The sequence below is a fragment of the Plecotus auritus genome, assembly GCF_963455305.1.
Source record: "Plecotus auritus genome assembly, chromosome: 12".
Classification (NCBI taxonomy): domain Eukaryota; kingdom Metazoa; phylum Chordata; class Mammalia; order Chiroptera; family Vespertilionidae; genus Plecotus; species Plecotus auritus.
Window position 1 is genome coordinate 21,889,682 of NC_137778.1, and position 22,611 is coordinate 21,912,292.

Sequence of the window (22,611 nt, forward strand, 5' to 3'; positions counted from 1 at the left end):
TCCTCAATACTCTTTTCATGGCTAGATGATATTTTATGATCATATAGTATTTAAATGGCATAAATTAGAAGGAGCACCTTAATTGCAGATATTTCTTCTTTTTCATAACCTGTGGGAAATAAATTAAAATTTAAATATGTAGTTAGGACCAATATTAGCAAATGTTCTCTCACTGCTGACATCCAGAAGTTATATTACAAGACTAATGCAGCAAAAACAAAATTCGGGAAAACAGTTTACTTATAGATCCTAATGCCCTGACCAGATGACAATGATGAAACAAAAATCATGATTGAAAGGGTAGAAAGGCACAATAAGTCCATGGTTTATTTGTCCCTGCTTCATTCTATCCCACTTCCTACCATGACTAACTTTAAAAGAAACAGTGCATTTTTTGAATTATCTTCTGATAAATCATTTTGAATTGAAGAATGTATGGCTTTCTTGAGGTGTCAACAGTTGAGTTTACATTTGCTTTTTTTTTCAGTAGTGATTCACTTTTTTTTCTCAAGGATCTAACCTTCTCTGGCATTTCTTTACATGACAGGTATGGCTTCTTTCCACCATGGCTGGAGGTAAGTAAGAGGGAGGCATCGCCCTCTTTTCCCATTTTAGCTCGCAAAGGTAACCAGTTTTCATCCCAAATATCATCACCTATGGTCACTGACTCCAGGCATGGCATTCCAGTGGGGATCTCATCCTAGAATGTATCAGAAGACAGAAAAGCTTTAATTTATAGTTCCTATATGAGCACATTTTAAAATTTAGGTTTATAATTTTTTCCTGATTCCAGTTAAAGATGGTAGTTTGAATACACAATTTATTACTCTCTCCCTCCTGAAATATCACCAAAATAAAATAAAGAAATTTAAGGTATAAACTCATGGTCAAAAGGAACAAAAGAGCAGAAAATACCATCTACATTCTGGATACGGGAAAGCAGACAAGTGACAGTTGATCAGCAGTCCTGAGAAAGTGGAATCCTAAGCTTAGAGTGGAAAAAACTAAGAAGAAACCCAAATTTATACCACTGATACCACAAAAGTGCAGGAATTGGCACACAAGGTTTTTTTAAGTAAGGGGCTAAAGTGGAAATGAAACAAAAGCACTGGTTTAAAGTCTGAGTAAGAAGCAGGTAGATTCAAATAAAATTGAAACAGACTCACAGACACAGAGATCTGGCTGGTGGTTGCCAGATAGACTGGAGGGTGAAAAAGGTGAAGGGATTAAATTATAAATTGGTAGTTACAAAACAGTCATGGGGATATAAAATACAGCAAAGGGAATATAGTCAATATTATTGCGATAACTGTGTTGGTGCCAGGTGGGCACTGGAAATATCAGGGGTACCACTCTGAAAAGGATATGACTGTCTAACTCTAACCATTATGCTGTACCCCTGAAACAAATGCAAAACAATACTGAAAGTAAACTGTGATGGAAATATAAAAAACGCCAAAGGAAAAAAAAAAAGCAGTAGTAGTTAGAGCACCAGATTCAAGGACCCCCATATCTCAAGGAACCAGGAAGCTACAAGTCTTCCTCCCTCTGGAAGGCCAGAGGGTCTTCTCAAGAGAAAAAATTGAGGGTGGAGCACAAAACTATACATGTGTTAAAACTGACAGGGCAGTGCATCAAAATAAAGTCAATTTTATTGTATGCTGGGTTAAAAAGAAACATTAACACAAGAAAATAGAAGTTATGCAGAGAAGGAAAGCTGCCATAACAAATTGGCTGTGAACAGCATCTACAGAGTCATAACACTAAATATTGAATGGTGAGCTAACAGAAAGTTTGGTAACTATATTAGTGAGATGGTGGGAGGAGGTAAAAAGGATATGGTTGTGTGTGGCCCATACATACACAGTTAACTGAGAAATCAATAAATAACATAAGCATGTTATGTAATGAAAAAAGCAGCAGCTAAAAGAGATGAAAACGATTGCTCTGTGAAACAGGAAATGTAGGGGGTGGAGTTATGTAGGGGGGGACTCTAAGCTATGTGCTCATAAGCATTTGACTAAAATAAAAATATGTCCTCCAAAAAAGTGGTCAGCATTTTTTCCTGATGGGCTTTCCTAATACTGTTTCTCAATACTAGTTTCTAATCACTGCATAATTCCTGAAGACTGCTCAAAGCTATGGGTAGTAACTGACACAGCAAAGCCAGATAAGGCCCTTTCTTTTTTGTGATCAAGACTATGTTGCTTCTACTTTGGTCTTGGTGACTGCTGAAGGGAGAATTTATAATTCATCTGTGGCAGATGCTCTGACTGCACTGAGAGCAACAGTAAGGTTTAAAGAGCTATTTCATTCCAGCCCCCTTCACTTATGGATTATTAGTATTACATTAATTACAGTTAAAAAAAATCTTTCCTTCTACCTCATTTTCTTCCTTCAGATCCTTTAGTTTAGGGATAGAACACTTTGTATCTTCTCCATAGCTCTTATCTTGAGTTTTCAAAGAGCTGAATTCAGAATCCTTTAATGGCTTCTTTGACTCATATTCAAAGTCAATGACAGCCTTTTCATCATTAATATCTTGCTAGTAGATATGAAAGATAAATTATTATTGTTATTTTTATTAATCCACACCTGAGGATATTTTTTCCATTGTTTTTTGGAGAGAGTGGACGGGAGTGGGGGAGAGGGGAAAGAAACATCGATGTGAGAGACACACATTGACTGGTTGCCTCCTGTAGGTACTCTGACAGGGGGCAGAGAGCAACGCTCTAACCACTGAGCACATCGGCCAGGGCTATTTTATTTAATTTTTATACTAATGCTGTTTCCAAAAGCTACATGCCTATATTCGGGAAGGGGAGGATTATTTTGCTGTGGTTCACACAAATGCCATATTGTTTTCTAACTTTATTCATGACCCTCGGACTTCCCATCCTGCTAAACTAGTTTAGGCCAATAAACTTAGTACATATTATGAAATGTGTACAAGGTAGTTCTATGAATTTAAAGATGAGTGCAACAGGTTCCAGCTCTAAAAGAACTCAAATATAGCAGGAAAACACACAACTGGATAATCACAGTACAACCAATAGTGCAGATCCCTCTCAGTGCTAGAACTAAAATATTACCAGGGAAGGAGGATGTTCTGAGAAGATGCAATAAAGAATTGAACACAAACTGTTGGAATGCTTAAAAGAAGAGTGGGAATTACAGGGAACTCGGTGTATGTCTGTGTAGCATAAAGGAGTATTAATATGTTAAAATATAGGCTGGATGGAATAGGGGAATTTTAAGACTTCTCTCTTTTGCAGAAAAGATGGCCTTATTTTATTTCTAGGGCTGAACTATGATTATTTAAAGACATAAACAGAATGACGATAGTATATTCTACAAATATTAAAGGTTGAATTCAATTCATTATTTTAAAATCAGGAAATATAATTGTTCTAATCAAATAATGATGACTAAGAAAACTTTAGGCTTAAGAAAGCCAAACAAACCCAATTAATTTTAACGTAAACTAGAAAGAAAAAAATCTTTATATTACATTAAACATGCAGCAATAGCCCTAGCTGGTTTGGCTCAGTGGATAGAGGACTGAAGGGTCCCAGGTTCAATTCCAGTCAAGGGCACATGCCTGGGTTGTGGGCTCGATCCCAGTAGGGGCTTGCAGGAGGCAGCCAATCAATGATCCTCTCTCATCATTGATGTTTCTATCTCTCTTCCCTCTCCCTTCCTCTCTGAAATCAATAAAAATATATTTTTAAAAACAAGCAGCAATAAACTTTCACACATATTTTTCAAAGCCAGTTAATTTCCCCAGTAGTCAAATTTGCTTTTTCTTTTCTCTTTTTGTAATAACTAGTGTCTACTAAAAAATATAATCCTATCAATAATTTTAAAATCACATATGTAAAACATACTAATATTTTCCTATTTTATTAAAAGAAAATAAGTCCTATTGTGTCCAGAAAAACACTTTTTTGGCACTCCAATTTGAACATACCCTATATTCTTAGCCCAGTACTTGCTGTCAGGAAGAATATAAGACTCAGAGGACATGTTTATTTGTTCACTGGTTGAAAATCATTTAAGTTCTTACTATGTGCTTCATTTATATGTAAAGTGGAGATATGAAAGTACCAACCTGGTAAAGTGGTTGTAAAAATAAATTAACTAGTACATGTGAGTACTTACAACAGTGCCTGCCACACAGTATGAGTGCAATAAATGTTGCTGTTGTTTTATGTTATTACTGCTACTGGAATAATAATAATGTTTGTATTGCTGTGGGTGGGAGCTGCAAAAAGGTTTACAGAGAAATGAAAACATAAGAACACCTGAAGAAGAAGCTGAGGAGTGTCAGCATTTGGATTGGTGTAAGTGAAGTCACAATCGCACCAAGGCAGCTATGGAATTGAGTGCAGAAGAATTCGTGCAGGAGGAAGCATTACTGAAGCAAAGGGTGAAACCAGAAATTTATGAGAGGTATAGGTAAATGTCTCTCACTAGACATTTCCTAGGTTTGGAAAGCCTCAGTGTCTTTACCTATTAGATACAATTATTATAGTAACTATGTCACAGGGACTTTATGAAGATTAATATATCATACTTCAAGTTCTATTTATAGTGTTTGGCATATAGTAAGCACTAATTAAATGTTAACAATAAAAATAATTATAATCATATTTGCAAAAACCTATTACCGGGGTATATAAATCACTCTCTTTTGACTGTGGACTTATCTCTCGGTCTTCATTAAAATAGTGGTTCTGGGAAGGACAACCAAGTACTGTCAAGACATCCTCTGGTGCATCACTGGATTTAGTGTATAAAACTAAAGGATTGAGTTCGCTGAAACCCTAGGATAAAATAAAGAAGAAAGTGTTTAATTACTCAGAGAAAAGTGAAAAAGTTAGTACTTCATAATTTTCAATTGTTGTGGAAATGTATTATCTTCTAAAATTAATTAATTATAGTTAAAAATAATGAGTTTTTCCAAGTCAGAAAAATTCTCAACATCAATATTAATGGTAATGCAAACATTGCTATCAATAATTGCAAAATAAGAGAGTACTGTTCTTCTCTAAGTACACCTGAGAGAATTAAATACTTCAGGGTAAATTCTCAATCAATTATTTAAAATAAAAGTATTCATACATAGTCTAAAGGACAGGAAGCTAATTGCAGTTTTTTGTGGTCATCTGAAAATGAAGAGAGTGCTCTGCATTGAGAAGGCAGGAATCTCACAGGTATCTAAGACTAGAGAATAAATAAAATAACCTTCTGTATTAAAATCTCTTCTAAATTCTCTTATACCTGTTGAGATTAAATAAAACAAATTACAAAATACTGCTCCACCTTAGAAGGGACATTTTCTCGGCAAACAATAGCATGGCCCTCTGTTCTCAAGACATGATGGAAATAGATGTCTTCATTTGAGGATGTATCACACAGAAAAATGTTAAGGATTCCATCTATGTATTCATCTACTACCCCAACTAATGGCTTCAAACCACACAACTTCTGGAACTGCAAAATGGCTCTGGATGTCCAATATTCCTGAAATAGAATCAAGATATAAAATTCACATGGTAAACTCAAACATCAATTGTATATAGTAAGCATATGCAAAAGTGAATTCCCTGCTATGCTGCAAGTTCATTTATTAGGTCTAGTAGTTTCCTGATGGAGTTTTGGGGTTTTCTATGTATAGTATTCATGTCATCTGAGAATGAGGACAGTTTTACTTCTTCTTAACCAATTTGGATGCCTTTTATTTCTTCTTGTCTGATCGCTATGGCTCGCACTTCCAGTACTATATCGAACAGGAATGGTGAAAGTGGGCATCCCTGTCTTGTTCCTGTTCTTAGGGGAAGTGAGTTTAGTTTTGCCCATTGAGTATGATGTTGGCTGTAGGTTTGTCATATAAGGCTTTTATTATGTTGAGGTATGATCCCTCTATTCCCATTTTGCTGAGAGTTTTTATCAAGAAAGGGTGTTGGATTTTGTCAAATTCTTTTTCTGCATCAACTGATACAATTATGTGATTTTTGTCTCTCAGTTTGTTTATGTGATGTATCACATTTATTGATTTGTAAATATTGTACCATCCTTGCATCCCTGGAATAAATCCCACTTGGTCATGGTGTATGATCTTTCTAATGTAATGCTGAATCCGATTTTCTAGAATTTTGTTAAGAATTTTAGCAACCCGGTTGTTTCGGGACACCGAGCCATTCTCAGGCTGTTTGGATGGTTTAACCCAAAAGATGGATATCAGACCAACTCATACAATTTATATCAACAATATGAATGACAAAATTAAAAAAGAAGAATTGAAGAGATCCCTGTATGCCCTGTTTTCTCAGTTTGGCCATGTTGTAGATATTGTAGCTTTAAAGACCATGAAAATGAGGGGGCAAGCTTTTGTTATATTTAAAGAATTGGGCTCATCCACAAATGCCTTGAGACAGCTACAAGGATTTCCATTTTATGGTAAATCAATGCGAATTCAGTATGCAAAAACAGATTCAGATATAATATCTAAAATGCGTGGCACCTTTGCTGACAAAGAAAAAGGAAAAGAAGAAAGCCAAAACTGTGGAACAGACAGCGCTGACTGGTCTGGGAGCACCAAATTCAGTTAACACCCAAGGAAATGCAACGCCAAATCCTCAGGTCCCTGATTACCCTCCAAACTATATTTTATTCCTTAATAATTTACCAGAAGAGACTAATGAGATGATGTTATCCATTCTATTTAATCAGTTCCCTGGTTTCAAGGAAGTACGTTTGGTACCTGGGAGGCATGACATTGCATTAGTTGAATTTGAAAATGATGGACAGGCTGGAGCTGCCACGGATGCTTTACAAGGATTTAAGATCACACCATCTCATGTCACGAAGATCACCTATGCCAAGAAATAACATTTGGGACACTTGTCTTTAAAGGACTTGGTGTTATTTATAGTGTTTGTTTTCATAACAATTGGTCAGGCCATTTTAATAGATGGGGCTGGAAGAAATGCAAGTAAAATTTTTGTGTAGGTTTTTAAAAATTACCTACTAGTGAACTATGAAATGTGAAGGCCTTAGTTTTGTACAATAAAGTTTTATACATAAAAAAAAAGAATTTTAGCATTTATGTTCATCAAGGATATTGGCCTGTAGTTCTCTTTTTACTTTATTTTTTTTTTATTTTATTTATTTATTTATTTATTTATTTATTTTTTTTAATAAATCTTTATTCAGATTATTACAATTATTTCTCCTTTTTTCCCCCATAGTTCCCCTCCAGCCATTTCCCACCCCACCTTCTGCCCTTACCTACCCCCCACTGTCCTCATCCATAGGTGTATGATTTTTGTCCAGTCTCTTTATGAACCCCCCCATACCCCTTTCCCCCTGAGAATTATCAGTCCACTCCCTTTCTATGCCCCTGATTCTATTGTATTCACCAGATTATTCTGTTCCTCAGGTTTTTAATTCACTTGATTTTTAGGTTCACTTGTTGATAGATATGTATTTGTTGTTCATAATTTTTATCTTTCCTTTTTTCTTCTTCCTCTTCTTTAAGAATGCCTTTCAGCATTTCATATAATACTGGTTTGGTGGTGATGAACTCCTTTAGCTTTTTCTTGTCTGTGAAACTCTTTATCTGCCCTTCAATTCTGAATGATAGCTTTGCTGGGTAGAGTAATCTTGGTTGTAGGTTCTTGCTATTCATCACATTGAAAATTTCTTGCCACTCCCGTCTGGCCTGCATAGTTTCTGTTGAAAAGTCAGCTGACAGTCGTATGGGTGCTCCCTTGTAGGTAACTAACTGTTTTTCTCTTGCTGCTTTTAATATTCTCTCTTTGTCTTTTGCTCTTGGCATTTTAATTATGATGTGTCTTGGTGTAGTCCTCTTTGGATTCCTTTTGTTTGGGGTTCTGTGGGCTTCCTGGACTTGTAAGTCTATTTCTTTCACCAGGTGGGGGAAGTTTTCGGTCATTATTTCTTCAAATAGGTTTTCAGTATTTTGCTCTCTCTCTTCTTCTGGCACCCCCATAATTCTGATGTTGGTACGCTTGAAGTTGTCCCAGAGTCTTCTTACATTATCTTCAACTTTTTGGATTTTTTTTTTTGCTTTTTGCTTTTTCGGTTGAGTGTTTTTTGCTTCTTTGTATTTCAATTCTTTGACTTGATTTTTGTGTTCCCCTTGTCTGTTTTTGGGTCTCTGTATAATATTTTTTATTTCAGTCAGTGTATGTTTAATTTCTAGTTGGTCCTTTTTCATCTCTTCGAGGGTCTCGTTATATTTATCGGCCTTTTCTAGGATATTCTTAAAAAGCCTTATAACCGTGGTTTTGAATTCTATATCCAGTCGTTTGTTTTCCTCCATTTCTTTCGTTTGTGATCTGATTCTTAGACGCCGCATTTTCACTGCTTCCCTGAGTTGTTAGATTTGTGTGCTAGGTTTCCAATTTGGCCCAGTGGGTCTGCCTCCCCAGTTAACCTGAGGTGGACACTCTTGGTGCACACCTTTGTGGACTGTGTGTACAGCCTTGTTGTAATTAAGTCTTTATTGTTGTTGGTATCACTGGGAAGAATTGACCTCCAGGCCAGTTGGCTGTAAGGATCAGCTGTGTCTATGCTGGGAGAAGTCCGGTGCTGGAGACAGCCTTATAGGATTAGACTTGCCAAATTGCAATAGCCTCTGTGCTCAGCTTGGATGGGGTGGAGTCTCAGTCTTGGCTTCCCATCAGCCTTGCCCTTGCTAGCACGTGTGTGCCTTCAGTCCTCTGCCTTCCCGGCTCCCGATTCTCCGCCCGAGAGTCCAGACTCCCCCCACAAGAGCGTGGGTCTCCGGGGGCTCGCCTGGAACTGGGGTTCACTGCAGTCAGAACTGGGGCTCACTTCAGTCAGAACTGGTGTTCAGTGCCGTCAGGAGCCTCTCACTCCCTTCCGCTAGGGAAAGCCTGTGGCAGCCTCCCGCAGCCTTTGTGCGCACTGGCGCGAGCGGACTTTCAGTCTTCCGCCTTCCCCGGCTCCCGAGTCTCCGCCCGAGAGTCCAGACTCCCCCCACAAGAGCGTGGGTCCCCGGGGGCTCGCCTGGAACTGGGGTTCACTGCAGTCAGAACTGGGGCTCACTTCAGTCAGAACTGGGGTTTTTTGCCGTCAGGAGCCTCTCACTCCCTTCCGCTAGGGAAAGCCTGTGGCAGCCTCCCGCAGCCTTTGTGCGCACTGGCGCGAGCGGACTTTCAGTCTTCCGCCTTCCCCGGCTCCCGAGTCTCCGCCCGAGAGTCCAGACTCCCCCCACAAGAGCGTGGGTCCCCAGGGGCTCGCCCGGAATAGGTGTTCAGTGCAGTCAGAACTGGGGTTCAATGTGGTCGGGGGCTCCCTTCCCCCTTCCGCCAGAGAAAGCCAGCCAGGCACTCCGCCGCCCTTCCTCTCTGCGCGCACCAAGACCCTTTGCCGTACCTCCAATTCTCTGTGAGCTTTTCTCCTTCCTTCTAGTTGTAGAATTTTCACTCAGTCAGCTTTCCTGCGGTTCTGGATGGTGTCCGTTCTGTCTTTTAGTTGTAGTTTTGAAATTGTTGTGCGAGGCAGCAGTTTAGTTGTTTACCTATGCCGCCATCTTGGTTTCTCCCTGTAGTTCTCTTTTTTTGTGGTGTCTTTATCTGGTTTTGAGATTAGGGTAATGCTGGCTTCATAGAAAGAGCATGCCTTCCTCTTTTTTGGAATAGTCTGAGGAGGAAAGTTCTTCTTTGAATGCTTGTTAGAACTCCCCTATAAAGTCGTCTGGACAGGGCTTTTGTTTGCTGGAAGATTTTTGTTTGCTGCTTCAATTTCTTCGTAGTTATTGGTCTATTCAGGTTTTTTTATTCTTCCTGATTGGGTTTTGGGAGCTTGTATTTTTCTAAGAATATGTCTATTTCATCTAGGTTGTCCATTTTGTTGGAATAGAATTAACACCCAGAAATCTATGGCCTTTTTATATACCAATAATGAACTCACAGAAAGAGAAACGAAAAAAACAATCCTATTTACCACTGCACCAAAAAAATTAAGATACCTAGGAATAAACTTAACTAAGGACATAAAAAACCTATACTCAGAAAACTTCAGGACACTGAAAAAAGAGATAGAGGAAGACATAAACAAATGGAAGAACATACCATATTCATGGATTGGTAGAATCAACATCATTAAAATGTCCATACTACCCAAAGCAATCTACAGATTCAATGCAATCCCCATTAAAATACCAACTGCATATTTCAAAGATCTAGAACAAACTCTCCAAAAATTCATCTGGAATAAAAAAAGACCCCAAATAGCCACAGCAATCCTGAGAAAGAAGAACAAAGTTGGAGGGGTCACATTACCAGATATCAAGATATATTACCAAGCCACGGTTCTCAAAACAGACTGGTACTGGCACAAGAACAGACATATAGACCAATGGAACAGAACAGAGAACCCAGAAATTGACCCAAGCCATTATGCTCAATTAATATTTGACAAAGGAGGCAAGAGCATACAATGGAGTCAAAACAGTCTCCTTAGTAAATGGTGCTGGGAAATTTGGATACATGTAAAAAAAATGAAACTAGATCACCAACTTACACTATACACAAAAACAAACTCAAAATGGCTAAAGAACTTGAATGTAAGATGGGAAACCATAAAAATCCTACAAGACTCCATAGGCAGCAAAATAGCAGACATATGTCGTAGCAATATCTTTACAGACACAGCTCCTAGGGCAATGGAGACTAAGAAGAAAAAAACAAATGGGACTACATCAAAATAATAAAGCTTCTTCACAGCAAAAGAAACCATCAACAAAACAACAAGAAAGCCCACTGCATGGGAGAACATATTTACCAATGATATTTCAGATAAGGGTTTAATCTTGAAAATTTACAGGGAACTCATACAACTTAACAAAAGGAAGATAAATGATCCAATTGAAAAATGGTCAAAGGATCTAAATAGACACTTTTCAAAAGAGGACATACAGAAGGCCCAGAAACATATGAAAACATGCTCAAAGTCACTAATCATCTGAGAGATACAAATCAAAACAACAAGATACCATCTCATACCTGTCAGAATGGCTATCATCAACAAATCAACAAATGACAAGTGCTGGTGAGGATGTGGAGAAAAAGGAACTCTCCTGCACTGCTAGTGGGAATGCAGATTGGTGCAGTCACTGTGGAGAACAGTATGGAGTTTCCTCAAAAAGTAAAAATGGAACTCCCATTTGACCCAGTAATACCACTTCTAGGAATATATCCCAAGAAGCTAGAAACATCAATCAGAAAGGATATATGCACCCCTATGTTCATAGCAGCGCAATTCACCATAGCTAAGATTGGAAACAGCCTAAGTGCCCATTGGCAGATGAGTGGATTAAAAAACTGTGGTACATCTATACAATGGAATACTATGCTGCTATAAAAAAGAAAGAACTTTTACCATTTGCAACAACATGGATGGAACTGGAGAGCATTATGCTAAGTGAAATAAGCCAGTCCAAGAAAGATGAATATCACATGATCTCACTCATATGTGGGATATAATGATCAACATAATTTGATGAACAAGAATAGATCCAGAGACAAATGGTAGGGGAGGGAGGATCAGAGAGCAACTAAAGGACTTGTATGCATGCATATTAGCATAACCAATGGACACAGACACTGGGCGGCAAGGGCTTGCCCAGGGTGGGAATGGCTGGGGGAGGGTGTCAACTGGGGAAAAAGGAGACATATGTAAAACTTTAGGCAATAAAATAAAAATAAAGAATTTACTGCAAAGGGGGGAAAAAGTGAATTCCCGATGAACTAGAGATTTTAGTGGACAACACATTTGAGGATATTTATGACTTGTAGATGACAAAAGTCAGAATTAAGGAAAAATCATGAAAAATGTGATCATAGAAAAAAATTTTAATTTGGTGAAAGCTTTCATTTTCAGATATGATTCAGTAAGATTACTGGACCAGTCCTCTTATAAAAGTAACTAAATATTCTAAATAAAATACTTTAAAAATGTGTTCAAATTTTGAAAAAAAAACTGGTAAGAAAGTAACAAAATTATCAAGCCAAAATTAAAGGGAAAATGGGAACTATTTTTGCCTTAAAGGCATCTACTAATCCAGGCAAATTTGAACTTTAGCTCTGATGCTTTCAAAGGTCAAAGGGAACAGAAATCAAATCCCATGGTATGGAGTGGAGTAGAGAACTCTCCTTCATTCCTGAGTCCCTGTAAGAGTACGCACTCAGGATAAGGAGGAAAAGAAATACACTAGCCTCCTTCACATGGATTTGCAACTTTATTTTCACATCACCTGTGTGGTATACAAATCCTCAAGCTGTTCATTAAATTAACAAGGTTCCATACTGGTAGTATTCCTAGACTCTCAATTCAAATAATTACAGGCTGTTGTTGTTCCTTGTGATTAAGCCCCTATCCCAGTGGTCGGCAAACTCATTAGTCAACAGAGCGACAAACCACGGCTCGCGAGCCACAGTTTGCCAACCACTGGTCTAGACAAATTATAAAACAACTAAACTTACTCTGCTTAAAGTAAAAACAAACAAAAAACATTAATTTGAAAGCCTCTGCAGAGATTATCTATCTATAATAATAAAAGTGTAGTATGCTAATTAGACCAGATGACCTTCTGGACGAAGCTGGGGCTGAGATTGCCTCAGGCCCAGGCAAGCTGCTGCGGTTGGCGAGGGCCGAGCCCCTCGCACAAATTTCGTGCATCAGGCCTCTTGTCAATCTATAATAATCAATCTAGCAGAATTAAAGAACTAAGAGAGCTTTAAAAATACAGTAACATTTAAAACGTAATAGATTGATTTTAATAGATTAGATATAATTAAATCAAAAAGTAGAAGATAACTTGAAAAAAAGTACCCAGAATGTAACATGCAAAGCATGTGTAAAATACAAAAGAGAGGCTAAAGGATATAGACAATAAATTGAGAATAATTATGGTCCCAGAAAGAGAGAGGCAGAAACAGACAGAGAGAATATATATCTACATTAATATATGTATATACATTCATATATATGGATTAATATATATATGAATATGGGGAAACCTAATTGAAAAGAAAATGGCTAGGAATTTTCCAGATTTAATGAAAAGTAATAAGGCACAGATTTTAAAAAAAATCTAATGAACCACAAAAGTAGGGTAAATAAGAATAAATCTACACATAAACATACTAAAACTGAAGAACACAAGCAACAAACAGGAAATCTTAAAAACAGCTACAAAAAGGACATTGGCTACAAAATAACATCCATTAGACTGACTTCTCAAATATGATAGGGAAACCAGAAACCAGTGCAATGATATCTTCAAGGCTGTAAAGATATTTACTGCCAAACATAAAATTCTATACCTAGGGAATACAGCTTTCAAGAATAAACACAAAATTATATTTTCAAGTAAACATAACTAAGTCTGCCATCATCAAACCCTCACAAAATGAAATCCTAACGGATACAGTTCAAACAGAAGGAAACTGTTCCCAGATAAAGGAGAGAATAAAGAGCTAAGAAAATGAGAAATATGTAACTAAATCTACATGGATGTTATCATTTTATGTGGTCAATTTCTTGAGGGGTCGAAAACTATAACATTAACTACACAACAAAAAAAAGACCAGAAAATTAGGTTAAAGAATAATTTTTCAGGGCCTGGGTTCTCTCCAGTGCTTGCAAAGTTTAGTAGTGACCTAATAATCTGGGCAGATTGTGTGCATTGATTATAGAATTCACCCAATCTGTGGCTCCCTCCCTTCATGTGTGTTTCCTCCTAACTTCTAACTATATTGCCAGTCCCAAACAATGTCCTCTAACTCTTCAAACCAGCAAGGCTGTAGATTCAGCTTACAAGGGTAGCCTGCTTTTCTGCCCCCTTTGGATTTTGTCTCTGGGAGTTAGTCCCACCATGCTACTCTGCCATTATAAATTATACTAGAGGCTCGGTGCATGAAAATTCATGCACTGGAGTGGGGGGTCCCTCAGCCTGGCCTGCCCCCTCTCACAGTCCGGGAGCCCTCAGGTGGCCCTGGACGGCTGGGCAGCCACCATCTGAGGCTTGCCTGCGGCTTGGGCCAGCCCTGGGTGGCTGGGGGGCTGAGGGGACTGGGCGCTGCCATCCTGTAGCTGTGGGCACTGCCATCTTTGAGGGCGGGGCAGTCAATTAGCATATTCCCTCTTTATTAGATAGGATTAACTTTTTTTCAAAACCATAAAAAAGATAGAAATAAAGTGAAATATTATGAACAACAAATATATATCTATCAACAAGTAAACCTAAAAATCAAGTGAATTAAAAATCTGAGGAACAGAATAAACTGGTGAATATAATAGAATCAGGGGCATAGAAAGGGAGTGAACTGATAATTCTCAGGGGGAAAGGGGTATGGGGGTGCAGGAAGAGACTGGACAAAAATCGTACACCTATGGATGAGGACAGTGCGGGGGAGGTAAGGGCAGAGGGTGGGGTGGGAACCGGGTAGAGGGGAGCTATGGGGGGAAAAAGGAGAAACAATTGTAATAATCTGAACAATAAAGATTTATTAAATTAAAAAAAAAGAAATAAAGTGAAATACATTCATTTAGTTAAAAACATTTACTGAGCACGTATCATGGTCCAAGCATTGATTTATGCACTGGTGATCTAGTGAACAAGATAATGTACCTGACCTCAGGAGCTTACACTTTTGTGTGTGAACAAATAATTAAAATAATACCAGATAGTGTTATGAAGATAAAATAAAGTCACCATGAAGGATGGAAGTGGAAAGGTGCATTTTAATTTGGCGGGTCAAGGAAGTCCTTGGGGAAATAACATTTGGGCTTAAAACTGAATGACAAAAAGGAGCCAACCATGAGAATTCTTTGCATAAACTATTCCATTGATCAGAAAGGGCAAATCCCTAAGGCCAGAAGCCTTAAGTTCAGGAAAGAAATAAGAAAACAAAGCAAAGAGAATCAGTAATGGTAGCGATATGGCAGATATAAGAGTAATGAACATTGGCTACAAGTGGATCACGAATTTAGCGCTGAGCTTCATGATGTAAGTCAGGGCTACAATGCACCCTTAGAAAACAATCCTGAATACTGACTTGCACAAAAAACATACACTGCATACATTATTTATAATACTAAAAATTCAGAAGCAGATTAAATGTCTAACAATAAAGGGATAAACAGGCCATGATGCACATTTACCTAACAGATTACTGTGAGTCTATTAAAATTGAGAATTATGGTAACATAAACATATTTATGCTATAATGCCGAGTGAAAACATGAAATATGAAATAACAGGATTACTATTTTATGAAATGCTCAAGACTACAAAAATCCTCACCCCCAACAACCAATAAGCTAAACTGAAAGAAACATACATCAAATTTCTAAATTTAATGTGTTTAGTGGTAAAATTATACATAATGTTTTTTCTTCTTCTTTCCTCTTTACTGTGTTTTTTGGATTAAAAAAATTTTAAAGGGAAAAATCCATGTATATGTAAGCAACTGATAAACAGACAAATATGGTATATTAATATGTATGGTATGTACAACTAAGAGTTCTGAGGGAAAAACATATATTAGGTACATAAATATAACTATATAAACAAATTTAACTACCTGGGTGAAAATGCATCCTGCTTCATCTCACTACAATCATTTCCCACAAAGATGTTACTAGAGAATCTTTAAAAAACATAGATTGACTGTGGCAGTTCCCCATGGATACTCTTTAGCTGCTCTTTAGCATCTAAAGGACAATGTCCAGATTCCTGAACAGGAATATGGATCCCCCTTAGGTTTCTGTCTATTTCTCTGACATCATTTGCCATGCCTCAACTCCAGTTCATCCTATATTACGTTGCCAAACAGAACCACTTTAAACTTCTCAAATTTGAGATGCTTTGTGCTATTCTCATTTTGCCTGGAATGTCTTCTCTTTTTTGTCCAGTTATAGTCTTAATCTTCCTTCATAATTCCACTCAAATACCACCTGTATTATGGGGCCTTCCCTAATTACCTTGAACAGAGATGTATATTCTTCCTCATACACCTCTACCATACACAGCAGAAATCTCTATAGCAAATATGGCACAGTACAATTATTTTTATCTACACATCTGTCCTCCATATTTTCTACAATGATTTCTTTGAGGGCTTATTTTATGTTTTATTTATTTATTTTTATTTTTTTTTAATATATTTTATTGATTTTTTTACAGAGAGGAAGGGAGAGAGATAGTTAGAAACATCGATGAGAGAGAAACATCGATCAGCTGCCTCCTGCACACTCCCCACTGGGGATGTGCCCGCAACCAAGGTACATGCCCTTGACCGGAATCGAACCTGGGACCCTTGAGTCCACAGGCCGACGCTCTATCCACTGAGCCAAACTGGTTAGGGTAGGGGTGGGCAAACTTTTTGACTCGAGGGCCACAATGGATTCTTAAACTGGACCGGAGGGCTGGAACAAAAGCATGGATGGAGTGTTTGTGTGAACTAATATAAATTCAAAGTAAACATCATTACATAAAAGGGTACGGTCTTTTTTTTTTTATTTCAATAGTTTTATTCATTTCAAACATTTTAACAAGAAGAATGTAAACACTAATTATTATAATTTGAAACTTCAAAAAATGGAGGAATCATAGCACAATAACGTAACTTATATTAAAGATGGCAAAGGCAAAATAAAATTGCCTAACAAAGGAAAGGTTCAAAAGCCTTTCAAATTAAACTTAAATATAATAAAATAATTTAAAACTAAAACAAATAGAAAAGAACAAAATGTGTAAACAGTAAATTAAACATTTTCTTTAGTGCAACTTCCAAATTATGCCCGGGATGTAGATGTAGATGGCAATGTAGACTGGGTTGAAAGGTTTTTGGTCTTTAAAACATCAACTTCAGTGGGAACAGTGTTGTTGGTCTCCTTTTTTAGCTAATGCATCAAAGTCTGGAGTTAGTTTTGTTGTGGCTATTCTCAGGATAGATCTGAGGTGTTCGTCAGTTAAGCTGGATCTATGAAGGGCTTTGTTGATGTTCATGACGCTAAATGTCTGCTCACAAACATAGGTTGACCCAAACAGCACCAGTATCTTCTGTGCCATCCTCTGGATGTTTGGAAAAGTGGCTTCATTAAGTGAAGCATAAAAGTCTCTTAGTTCAAGAGAGCTGAATTTCTCCTTTAGGACAAAGTCAGACTGAAGATTGATGAGTTCCAGTTGCACCTCTTCTGGTGCTGTTTCAGGGTTTTGTGACAAAGGACAGGCCACCAGTTGAAGTGACTGGTCAATTTTTTCAACATCAGAAAACCGACGACAGAATTCTGCATGCAGGTCATCCAGTGATTTGCTGTATTTCTTCATGTTTTGGATGGTCTCCTTCTGTGTGGCTAGTGTGGCAAAATGAGTGAAGACTTTGTCTGAAATTTGTCTGGAAAAGAAAATCAGCTTCGATTTAAAGGCTTTCACATTAGTGTACATGTCATGTACATACTGATCTTTTCCCTGTAGCTTCACATTTAGCTCATTCAAATGTGAAAATATATCTACAGCAAATGCAAAGTCACACAGCTAATTCTTGTCACTCAGCTCAGTAAATTCATCAGACTTCCCCTTTAATTTCAAAAATGCACCAATCTCTTCTTTGAGCCCCCACACTCGTTGGAAAACTTTGCCCAAACTCAACCAGCGGACACGAGAGTGGTAAAGTAAGTCATGGTGATCTGCATCAGTTTCCTCCAGAAACTTAATGAACTGACGGTGCTGAAGTCCCTTTGCTCGAATGAAATTAACAAGCTTTACGACTGGATTAACAACATGATTAAGTTGTAATATAGACTTGCACAATGATTCCTGGTGAATAATACAATGAAGAAAAATAACATCTTGGTTAGGGTTCTCCTCTTTCACTTTATCCTGAATTCTTTTTAGCAGTCCCAACATTTTTTCCAGTTAAATTTGGAGATCCATCTGTCATGACATTAGCAAGTTTACTCCATGGTAGCTTCATTTTCTCGATGACAGTAGACACCCGGTCATACAAGTCCTCTCCCCGTGTTTTTCCTTTCAGTGGCTCCATGGCTAAAAACTCCTCCGTAATTTCAAAATTGTCACTAATCCCTGGGATAAAAATTAAGAGCTGAGCAGTGTCCTTTACGTCATTACTTTCATCCAATGCTAGTGAATAAAACTTAAAGAACTCTGCCTTACTATTTAACTTGCTGGCCAAGTCTTCATCAATCAGTTCCACTCGAGGAGTCACTGTCCTGCACGATAAGCTGAGTTTTTCAAACTTGCCTTTGCTCTCTGGACACAAGAGACCTGCTGTCTCTATCATACATTCTTTCAAAAACTCGCCTTCAGAGAGAGGTTTGCTAGCTTTTGCTAATTTGAATGATAGCATAAAACTTGCTTTGGTAGTTGTCTCTTGAATTGCAGTTTGTCTGTGAAAGACATTTTGCTGAGCCTGTAATTTAGCCATCAACCTCTGTGCAGTAGCCTCCTGTTCATGTGGTGACTGCTTGCTAGCATAGTTGCCATGCTTTGTGGCAAAGTGACGTCTGAGATTGTACTCTTTGAAGACTGCAAGTGTTTCCTGGCATATCAGACATACCAGCATTGATCGGACTCCGGTGAAAAAATATTTTGTTGTCCACTCCCTCTTAAACACTCGGCATTCACTGTCCACTTTCCTTTTCTTTGGTCCACTCATGTTTAATATTGGGCTAAAACCAACAGTACCGTTCTCTTATTAAATTCTTTACTAAAATAAGACAGTAAAGTATAAAAACAAGTGATTAAATTTGCTCTACTATAACATTTTTGGTCTTCTAAAAAATATATATATAACAAAATCATCTGAAAAAGTTCAGACATGGGACAGAGGCACACCCTGACCATAGAGAACAATCCCTTTCCTCCATAGGAAACCTATGTATCTTTCACATAGGCCCTTTGTTTATGGTAACACACATAGCTGCACATTGCTGTGTCTTCCAGACACACTTGTATGGGAGGTGCTAGGGCAGTGTAAACATGGGTAACCAGTAGTTACCACTAGCACTTCCGTTACTGGCAAAAAACAGCCGCAGTGCACATAGTGTGCCCATTATCAATGTCAGATTGCATCCACTGGACTCTATAAAAACAACCAAGTGCCACTTTTAAATGCCCATTGCAACAGTTTTTCTTATTAAAAGCTGGAAACGGCAGGATATTTATATATATACCCCTACTGTGACAGCCTGGCAGAGCATTACAAAGGAGAAAACCCAACATCTGGTGATGTCCATAAGTACAAGACTTCAGGCTGTCATTACCAGGAAAGGGTTTCATCCAAGTATTAGATATGAACATTTGATTTTCAGTTTTTCATTTGTCCAATTACTTCTGAAACCCTGAAATTAAGTGATTTTGTAATAAAATCTTTAGTTCATCACATTTCTATACAATCTTTTTGTTCAACCCACTGAATTAGGGTTCGTTCACACTAGCCGTGCTGCCGTTGTAGTGTGGTGCAGTACTGCAATGCAGCGCAGCTAGGGTTAATGCAGGGTACACAGGTTTCCATGTTTGTGTTGATGCTAATGTGCAGTGGTGCATGTTAACACAAATGCCCTGTAGCACGCATTTTTACAGGCGCAAGGGGGAGAAGCAAACGCAGCGCAAAATGCATGTTTTGCCGCTAACACATGTGGTTAGTGGCCACGGTAGCATTACTGATACCGCATCTGTATCAGCAAAAAAATGCAGCCGCAGCATGGCTAGTGTGACATGTCCTCTGTGTGTCTTTTTCCCTGCTGCGCACATCCGCAGTGGGGAAAAAAACTGCAGTGGATACAAGCCCTAAAAGCTGAAAGTCTTTGTTGTTTTATTAACAAGTCATTGTGATGTACAGAATGTAGGAACAGGAAAAAATTGTGTTTGAGTAGAGCTCTTAATCTTACCTCAGAAAGGCTCTGATACTGTGCTCTCCAGGGGCGTGTCTCCCTACACATCACCACGATAACATGTCTACGCATTCCCAGGGTGATGTCGGGGGACGCGTCCGCAGGCATTACAAGGAGCCTCTGGAAGATTAAGAGGTTGTTCCTTCTACTGAATGGGCGGATATAAATCCGCCCACTCAGAAGAAGGAGCTGCGGCCATGTTTCCCGACATTGCCATGTTAACACTGCTGCTGGTGAAGGAGCGGAGGGGAGAGCAAGAGAACCCTCCGCTCTTTCGGCTCCGCGGGCCGGACAGAACAGCCAAATGGGCCGGATCTGGCCTGCGGGCCGTAGTTTGCCCACGGCTGGGTTAGGGCTATGTTTTATTTTTGTATCCTGAGAAACTAAATCTATTCTTGGCATCAGATGTTTTCTGATTAAGAGGAAAACAAGCAAACATACCTCTACTGGTCTCACCCAAGCCAAAGAACAAGGGATAGCCTGAGCTGGAAGCTTTGTGTAGCAGCATCTGCAATTGATAATCAAATATATTAATATTTAATTATGTTTTTATACTGTATGCTATGGAATTTCTAAACCATTTCTTGATTTTAGCTATTCACACCATTTCAGAGTATTTTATTCATGCATTTTTAAATAAATGTCTTATACTTTAAAGCACTCTAAGAAATACTAGTAACATTATTAAATATAGTAGTTTTTTAAAACCATGCAAATAGGTAGGAAGAAGAAATCTTCATGCTATATAAAAGCAACTCTTAGCATAACCCAAAGAAAAATTTTCTTAATAAGAGGTTGAAATTCAATCTCATAGTCCAGTCAGATTCACAGTCATGTGAAAAAAAGACACAAGAGATTATAATCCAACTGTGAACCTAAATGACCATTTGCCAAGTCTGCACTAAGAAGAAAGAAGGATGGTAAGCAGCGAAGGATAGAGAGAGGAAGGCAAAAGAAAACAAAGAGGTCTCCTAACCACACAAAGCTTTGGCAGTGATTCAAAACTTGAGTTGTCCTTTCTAAATTTCTTAACTCACTTGAGGAACCTCAAGGAGGACTTCTGAACAGTTCCAATATTTCCAAAGTCTGGGTAGAACACTTCAACTTCCTGTTTCCCAAGAACTCGATGGATAATGACTCGATACCACCACTTATCCTCAGAAATCTTTACACAACAGAGATGTCCTGGTTGGATAAAATATTCTGGCATGGCATATCGATCAGAAACCAGTTGATTAGAATAACAGCGCCTGTGGAATTCCATAACATGGAAACATAGGGGAAGAACAATTTTTACTAGTGTATCAAAAGCAAGGAAGTCTGGGCAAAAAGCAAAGGAAAAAACCCTCACTTTTTCTGATTTGTTAATGCTTATTAATACCAATTAGTTTAATTTTCCCTTTTCTTTTCTAAATCCCTCTCTTCATCAACAAACATCTTTAAACAGAAAACTCATACACTCATTTTGCCTCACATTCTCTGCTGAAGAATGCAATCTAACTTCATTCCCCAGAACTTCCTAAAATGGACATTGTAAAAATATCAATGGTCTGTTAATTCCCAAATCCAATAGCCTTTCTCTTCAGCTTTCAATATACTTGCTCTCTCTTCAGAATGGCCCTGATACTTTCCTCTTTCAAATTCTATCCTACTTAGTTTCCAAGACACTCTTTTCTCCTACTACTTCCTTGTCCATAATTATTCCCTTACTGGCTCTGTAACTGCCTTAAAAGTTTGGGTTCTCCGGGGGCTTTTCTTTAGGGAGTGTAACATGCTCAGGCTCTGAAACCAGTAACCTGGGTTCACATCCATCATTTACTAGCTGTGTGATGACTTTATCTTTCTGTGCTTCAGCTTACTTGTTGAAGATGGGGATGGTGATAATAAAGCCTTACTTAAAATATGTCAATGTTTAGCCAAGTCCAAATATAGTAAACACACAAATATTAACTATTTATTATTATCCTTGCTGTATACCATCTCATCCATTTTTTTAACTTTTTGGTTTTTTTTTCTTTACTGCCTCATCCATTTTCATACCTTATACTACTACTGATAAATTGATGATTCTCCATCTCTATGTTTGACTCTGCATCCCTTCTTCCCTTTTAAAACTTTATTTCTAACTGTATGGAAAAGATGCAGGTTGTTGCCAATTTCCATTCTCCTCTCTTTTTTTGTAGTAATAGCATCCCTATTTTTTAAAAAAATATTATTTATCCTCACTGGATGACATGTTTCATTGATTTTTATTTTTCATTTTAAGAATTTATTATTAATTTTTAATTGATTTCAGAGAGGAAGAGAGAGATAGAAACATCAATGATGAGAGAGAATCATTGATCGGCTGCCTCCTACATGCCCCACACTGGGATTGGGCATGTGCCCTGACCAGTAATTGAACCAAACCATGACCTCCTGGTTCACTGGTCAACGCTCAACCACTGAGCCATGCCGGTCAGGCTGTTTCACTGATTTTTAGAGAGAGAGGGAGAGACAGAGAAACACTGATGTGAGAGAGAAACATTGATCAGCTGCTTCCCAGACATGCCTAGGTATGTGTCCTCCAGGGAATTGAACTCATAACCTTTTGGTGTATGGGATGGCATTCCAACCAACCCAGTCACCTGGCCA

The 22,611-nt window shown here is 38.1% G+C and overlaps 1 protein-coding gene and 1 pseudogene across 5 annotated transcripts in view; one reads left to right on the forward strand and one right to left on the reverse strand.

Moving 5' to 3' along the window:
- The window catches only part of TDRD5 (tudor domain containing 5), a gene marked incomplete at both ends in the record, with an annotated part of 58,614 nt that overhangs the window by 11,652 nt on the left and 24,351 nt on the right, over positions 1 to 22,611 (reverse strand). For 2 of the 4 annotated variants that reach the window (XM_080648807.1, XM_080648806.1), the window contains 6 exons: positions 521 to 700; positions 2,384 to 2,545; positions 4,671 to 4,826; positions 5,326 to 5,526; positions 20,419 to 20,485; positions 21,015 to 21,227. In XM_080648807.1, coding sequence (XP_080504933.1) covers positions 521 to 700; positions 2,384 to 2,545; positions 4,671 to 4,826; positions 5,326 to 5,526; positions 20,419 to 20,485; positions 21,015 to 21,227 — 979 coding nt within the window. The remainder of the gene's footprint in view (positions 1 to 520; positions 701 to 2,383; positions 2,546 to 4,670; positions 4,827 to 5,325; positions 5,527 to 20,418; positions 20,486 to 21,014; positions 21,228 to 22,611) is intronic. The other 2 variants (XM_080648808.1, XM_080648809.1) reach the window with 2 other exon arrangements.
- Positions 6,213 to 6,894, forward strand: LOC308237518 (U2 small nuclear ribonucleoprotein B''-like; annotated as a pseudogene). Its single transcript has one exon. The product of its transcript is annotated as a U2 small nuclear ribonucleoprotein B''-like (transcript).